Here is a 7,361-nt window from a genome sequence, read left to right as displayed (position 1 = left end):
ATGTTACATACTGGCTGCTTTACATTTCAGTTACCATCTTCATCTCAGTAGCTTTACTTTCCAACTTCACTGTCTACAGGCAACCTTGCATCCTAAATGTTATCATTACTGGTTCATTTTACAAAACACACATATTTGTTCTTAAACACCACTATGTACTAGGTCAGGGGGTTCCAAACTGTGTGCTGCAGTTCTCAGGGAAGGGGGCTTAAGTGAAGTGTCAGAGAGGTTAAAGCAAGTATACAAAATATACAATATTGTTAAGATACTCGGTATCTATAGATTAAGTGGATGATGGAGGGTATGTGTCATGATGCAAAAATGTTTTGGGGAGTTTGTGCTGAGAAAATGTGGAAACTAATGTGCAAGATAACTTTCTGTTCCAAACACCATAATCTACTATATCTTTCTACTTCTAAACCGTTTCATCTACTAGATTTTTACATCATACCATCTTTGGACTACTCTACATTTCATATATCATACTCTACCGGTTCACTTCTCACAAACATCTTCACTCTGGATAACTGCACATTCCATACGCACATTATGTAAATCTTTTTTCTAATATTTCTATAATTCATTCATGATGCTAGAAAAGCGTGCAGGTTGAAGAAATCAATTTGACACAACGTATCTTTGTGTTAAATTGATTTCTTGAACCTAAGTGTTTTTCTAACAAAACATCATGAATGTACTTATGTTTCTAACATTCTTTATAAAGTTAATATGTTAATAAAGTTAGTTTTATAAAGCTGTCGTTTTGATTTTAAATGAAGTATTTAATTTTCTGCTACTAGAGGGTACCATCATTCTAAGTACTGCAGAGAGTATAGATGGCTCTAGAATCCTATATGCTACTACAGGCGCCGACGCAGTGGCTGCTTAGTTACCGGCGTTTCGTTGAGGTTGTGAAACAAAAGGCCTACTTTTTACTTAAGTTGTTGTTTTGTGGACTGAATAAAGTGTTCAAAAGTACGGCTACTTTAACCGTAGGAAAAGTAAATAACTATTAAGGTATTGTTAGTTTGTTGTAAATAATAATTTGTTGCCAAACTAATTTCGTATTGATAAAAAGTAGTTAGTTCAATGGAGTGCAACAACTAACGTAGTCACCTAAAATGCTTATCATCAGCCGACGCCTGCCATCTTCGGCGCATTTAGTATTATCATGGAGATTCTTCGGACGAAATCATACGCAAATACCATTTATCTTGGACCATATTTTTAATACTACAAGCAGGTATTCGTCAAATAAATTGTTTAACCTTTATTGTTTTAAAGAAAGTATAAGACCCATCATAAGAAAAACCACATCAATTTCAAGGTGGTTTCATGCAACATCAGTAATAAGCTCATCAAATGCTGATCGGGTTTTCATGCCAGTGGAAGAGTTTATTCGAGCAAAATCTGAGAAAAACCACAAAGTGAAAGAAGAAAATGATAATCAGGATGAAGAGAATAAGAAAAAAACAAACAGTAATAATAAAGAACAAGTTTTGAGGTAAGTTCACACTTATCTAACGTAATTATACTTAAGTAAATTTAACACATAACATGATTAACAATAACATAAACTCTGATAGTGTTGTTGCAATGTAATGCTAATAATACTATGATGTATCTATCGTTATTCTACTCTAAACGCAACTCCCATACTGTTTCATCCGTGATGTTGCCTTTTTACACTGAAGTCAGTTTGTTCTACCACGGTATAGGCCCGTGTCAGGACTACACAAAATAAATATTATGAGAATTGTTATGGTGTGAACGACTTTTCTAGACTGACGAAACATTATTATAATTATTCTTGTAATAATACATTAGTATTAAGCCTGTTTTATTTTTAACTCTCCATTCTTTATTCAGTTCAATGGTTTTTGTTTTTTAAGAAGAGTGAATATGACGATCACACTCACAGTATGGTTGAAATACTGTTATGTTTTCTTCCTAAAAACGTAACGGCCTGGATAAAGAATGTAGTTAGTGTTAAAATAACACGCCAAATACTAATGTTTTGTGACAGTATGATTAATTATAATCATGCTTCGCCAGCTGAGGAAAAGGATTTGGCGAACATAGTATGGTTGAAATAATATTATACACTATTCTTCTTGAAAAAAAAAATCTTTAGCCTTAAGGGGTGAATAAAAGTGTTTTAAAAATATAATAGGTCTAATACTAAAGCCTTATGAGTAGTATATTAAGTACTAAATAAAATTATAAGACTTAATCATTGCTTTTGCCGTTGTTATATACTAAATGCATATACCAGTTTTGTTTAAAAGATGACTCGGGGCATGAACATGGATTCACGTTGTCTGAGTTGGTATTTTAGTGTTTTTCGATCTGGTAGGGTCAATGAACTTGGATTTTGCCTTTTACAGATTTCATTTTGAAATATGTTGCAACTATCATAAATACTGAAGTCATGATAAAACTAATTCCTTTGAGATTAGCCAGTTTTTTTTTTTTTAAATAATTGCTTTCATGGACGTCAAATTTTGAATCATGAGAAAATTACCGGTATTACAAACGTAGAACCTGCCTATGTAAACTTGTGTGCCTTTGAACCAAGTTTTTATGACTCAGGTTTCTGTTGTGTTCTAAGAATAGATTTCTAGTGTGGTTGATATCGTAACGTTTAAATGTTATTTAAAGATTGCTTGTTGATGACTGTACAGCTAAGACGTTTTTTGATGTAGCAGTCTTCGTGCGTCGTACTTCCATTAGTTTGTGTACAGGATACCAGATGTGTTGAAGTTTTATCCTCTGCAATGGCTACTATTATTAATATAAGTTTTCACGTAGTTCCTGGAAAATGTTTAAAACGACTGTATCAGTCATATCGCAGGTTACTACAAGATGGGCTTACAGCTTGGAATACATCGGCGTCATGTGTCTTGTATTCAAATTTTATCGTAAGCCGTGAAGCAGTTAGAACTATCCCTGTATTCCGTCGCGGTTTGTTCGGTAGCAGGGAGTTGACGCCAGTGTACGTGGTTAACCGTTACGCAGTAAATCGTGTTAGGATGTTCAACCCACCCGAAGAAATTGTTCACCAAAACGATAACATACATATGTGAGTTTATACACTAACGCATATAGCACAGTGAATCTGAACAATTATAAAACACTTTTAAATCGTGACAACTATTGAATTGAATATTTGAATATTTTCTTAAAACACATTGTTCGCTATAAGTATAACGAACCAGACAACAAAGAAAATGAAATAACAAATAAATAATACAACCTTTCTTCACAATTTATCTTGTATTTAGAAAGAAAGATTCCTTATGTTGCTTGTAATTTCGTTTTACTTTTTCAGTCCAACATATATTTTTATCTTCTGTTTTTGTTATTTAAATCTTTACTACATTTTGATACTTGGAATATATTTATTCGTACTTAATCTTAGTAAAAGCTTTCGCACAAGCAAATAGCTATTTGTATCGTTTATGAGACATTGAAGTGAAAAGAAAATCCAAAGTAATTTTGTTTTTCAAACGTGCGTTCGACCAAAAAACTGCTCGCAAGTGTTGTTAGTGTTACTGTTTGTAACCAGTGAACCATAAAAACACAGCGTTGACATTATTAAAATCTTCAGTAAGCTAAATGCGTAAAATAAAGAAATGAGCCATGATGATGGTGATTTTTTAGCACAACGCTATTCAATTGAGCTATTTGCGCTTTGTCTCGTGCGTGGAATCGAACCTCAGATTTTAGCATTATAAGCCCGAAACTTACGGTTGTCCCACAGAGGATAAATGCGTTATTAACTGGAAATTTATTTTCACTAGAGGATACGTCTTGACATTATGAGTCTTTGTGTTTTATATGGCTGGTTGAAAAACATGTTTAAAGAATTACTGCATTCACAAATATCCTACATGAGCAACTAGTAGGTATATAAAAGCCAGTGTCCGTCTTTTCGTAATGCTACGTTCCAACACTAGCCTTTATGTTAGGTAGCTTAGCAACAAAAGTATGTTTTAACTATTATGGAATGTTACAGTTTAAAAAATATATTATGGGATGTTATGGTGTTTTGTACCTACTATGGGATGTTACAGAGTTTTATAAAACTATTATAGGATGTTATAGAGTGTTTTCTTTAAACTGTTTTGGGTGTTATAGAGTGATTTCTAACTATTATGGGATGTTATAGAAATGTTTTTTTTCTAATGATTATGTGATGTTATAGAATGTTTTAGGTATTCATCAAGAAGTAGTTATGTGTATAATAAATGTTGTGATTCTATTTTGTCAATCTAATGTATCATAATTACATAAGTAAAGAAATCATGAATGACCTAACTAACTCTTACCAATTTTAGCATGTAGAATGAGTTCTTCCACTTCATCTGAAGCTTCTCAAAGTATAGATTGTTAAGCATTTGAAGGCTGGGTGTAGACAGATATTTAGTACATCAGAAAGCCTAAAGTTTAAGCTGCTAAATACTGCTAAACGAGCTATGTTATATGTATACTAGGAGCACTGACATATTGTTAATATTTGTTATAGTCATAAATTATATAAATGATAGTCAGTGAAGACATAAAGCAATAATGCAATTAAGTGCTTGCAATTTTAGTTTATTTCAGGTAAATTTTGTGAGGAAATAGTAGTGTTTTTCCTTAATACTAGACACTGGTTCCCTTTCTTTTTTTCAGCGGTAAACAAATTTGAATGTACATAACTCATAATTTTACTAGGCCAATATTTATGTTTGTTTTTGAGCATTTGTGTTTGATTTTTGTGGTTCTCTGAAATTACAGCTTTTTATTCTTAAAAAATAAATACTGACTTACACACATTTTTCCTGTTTTGTGCATATTTGTGTCACAGTGGTATTCTGCAATGTGCAGATATCATTGTTGTAACCTTATCATAACTGTAAAGCTAGATATGTGTTTATTGAGTTGTTGTTTTTTTCCTTCAATTATTTATAGTTATTTGTATGTAAAATTTCTAGGCTAACATATTCAGTCTTGAACTACATTAATCTTCTCTTTAGGTGGTTACACATAGTCAGAAAAGCTAGTCCAAGCATGGTTTCCTCTGGTGTGCTTGACAAGTTGCTAATTAGCTTTAACAATTGTCTAGAATGGAAGAGGTGCAGCGATATATATAGGATTTTATAGTTTGGATGGGTTGGGGCAACTTACAAAATTAAAGAGACCCAAACCCCTAAAAATGGTATTGTGATACATATAAAAGTGAAATAATTTCTGTACAATTTTTAGAGAATAGGCATATTCTGGTAAAGATGAGTCATTTCAGTCAACTTTTAGAAATCTAACCCCACATACTGCCAAGTTTATCATACATGCCACCTCTCTTGGGACCAGTCTGCAGAATGAAGCAAGGTCTGGTTAAAAAAATTGTTCACTATGTATTTACAGTTTTGTACTGATGTTAAGTTATAATTTTTACATTTTTTGTAATTACCTAGACCTTTAAAGCAAATTTCTCAAAAGAAGTTTGAGCCAAACTTTTTTGAAAACATCTTGTTATGTCAAAACTTCAAAAACAAGTTACATATCACATAAAGAGTTCAATCATAGCAAAATATGATTAAAAAATTGGGTATACACTGAGTGAATTAGGTTCAGTTGAACCTTTAAAGTGCTATTTGCCCCTTTTTGGACTACAAAGAAGTCTAGAACATCGTCTTGTGTTACGTGAATGCTTCTAGTGAGGGTCATATGCACCAAATCATTAAGTCATTTCACTTCCATCATACTCCACTGATATGTTTAAATGTGCTTTAAACAGCTAAAAGATCCTTCAGCCTCACTAAAACTTCTGGATTGATGGATAGAGGTTTTTGTTAAAAAGTTAAAGAGTTCTAGTATTATATATGTTTTAAATCCTAAGTTTCAAGAGGAAATATTTAAATAAATTCTAAAACTTCACAAGTCTATTATGACACTTTGCTACAAATTGCACATTTTCTGCTTTCTGACTTACCCTACGTGATGTTCTGAATTTAATATAAACTACACACTTATAGTATAGCTATAATGCAGCAAAAGAACATTAGGCTAAATGTAAGTTTTAAATTTCAGTTTTTATGTATGTTTTTATTTATTGTTATATAAATAACTAAAATGTAAAAATTAAAAACATATTGGGTTCAATAAGAAAAATAAAGAAAAAAGTTAAATAAAAAATCTAATATTTTTCAGCAAGGTTTGCACGTGAGTTGTTTGTTCATTAATGTAATTGATTTTAAATCTTCAGGAAACGTAGGTCCTTTGAACTAACTCAACTTGCTCAACATTAACAGATTTTCATGTTTCTCTTATCTAAGTGTATTTTATCTAGTCAGTCTAGCCAAGTGATCAACCCTCACCTTGCGAATTGATTGACCAGTATGCGTAGTCCGGATCTCTCAGCTGCGACTTTTATCAGAATTTGTAAATTCATAATAATGGAATATATCTCCCTGAATCATAATTCAAGGATAAGAATAGAATGATATTTCATGAATGCTTGTATTATACTCACATTAAGATATAAATTAATAATGATTAAAAAAACATGCAACTAAGATATCAGAAAATACTCTCCCCCCCCTCTAGATACTATACTGGAGAGATGTAATGCACACGGAAATTAGTAAAAAGATGTGTTCAAAGAGAAATAAGAAACATTAACAGGAACAAACTCAAATACATTTAGATTAACAATAAAATAACCAGTACCAAAAATATTTTTTAGGGCTAACTCCAAGAAGCCTATGATAAAATAAGGGAAATTCATTAATCACAGTAGGAAGAGTTGAAAAAGGACTATCATAAAAATAACTAACACAAATCTGAATTTTTCCAACACTGAAATGATTGTTATGGAAACTACAAACATTTATTTCATTGAAAAGAATAAGTCTAATAGATTTAACAATATAATGGGTGAAGGAATACGTTGGTGGAAAGAGGGATGTTGTGTAGGTTTAATATTTATCTTAATCTAAGTCACATCTAATAAACAGTTAGTTGCTAATATAATTTGTTTAATGATCTTAAAATTACTAGAGTATTATTCAGCAAAATGTTTGACTGTAAAAGTTGAAGTAAATAGTACTGAACATTATATAGTATTTCCACTGACTAATCAACTTTTTTCTCACTTTTTATAGAGCACTGTACTAAACAAATGTAACTTGCCAAGAAATAAGTCCCTGGTAGTACCCCTCAACTTGGATTCCTGTACGTGGTGAGGGGACTTCCCAGGGAAGGTTCTGTATTTTCAGTTACTTTCTCTGGGATCTAAACATCCACCTACGTGTTTGCCATCTGTGGCAACCCGTGAAGAGGAGGAGAGGATCCTGGTGGTTGAGTGGTGTCTGGGG

At 32.1% G+C, this 7,361-nt stretch overlaps 1 protein-coding gene across 3 annotated transcripts in view; it reads left to right on the top strand.

Moving 5' to 3' along the window:
- The first annotated feature begins 873 nt into the window (after positions 1–873).
- LOC106462504 (glutaminase kidney isoform, mitochondrial-like) overlaps positions 874–7,361 on the top strand; it is a 47,478-nt gene continuing 40,990 nt past the window's right edge. For 2 of the 3 annotated variants that reach the window (XM_022389788.1, XM_022389789.1), the window contains exon 1: positions 874–1,504. In XM_022389788.1, coding sequence (XP_022245496.1) covers positions 1,122–1,504 — 383 coding nt within the window. In that variant the 5' untranslated portion in view covers positions 874–1,121. Of the gene's footprint in view, positions 1,505–2,922; positions 3,083–7,361 lie in introns of those variants that run through there. The other variant, XM_022389790.1, reaches the window with a different exon arrangement.

Source organism: Limulus polyphemus, unplaced genomic scaffold (genome assembly GCF_000517525.1).
Source record: "Limulus polyphemus unplaced genomic scaffold, Limulus_polyphemus-2.1.2 Scaffold1185, whole genome shotgun sequence".
NCBI classification, from domain to species: Eukaryota; Metazoa; Arthropoda; class Merostomata; order Xiphosura; family Limulidae; genus Limulus; species Limulus polyphemus.
This window is presented reverse-complemented; position numbering and strand designations above follow the sequence as displayed.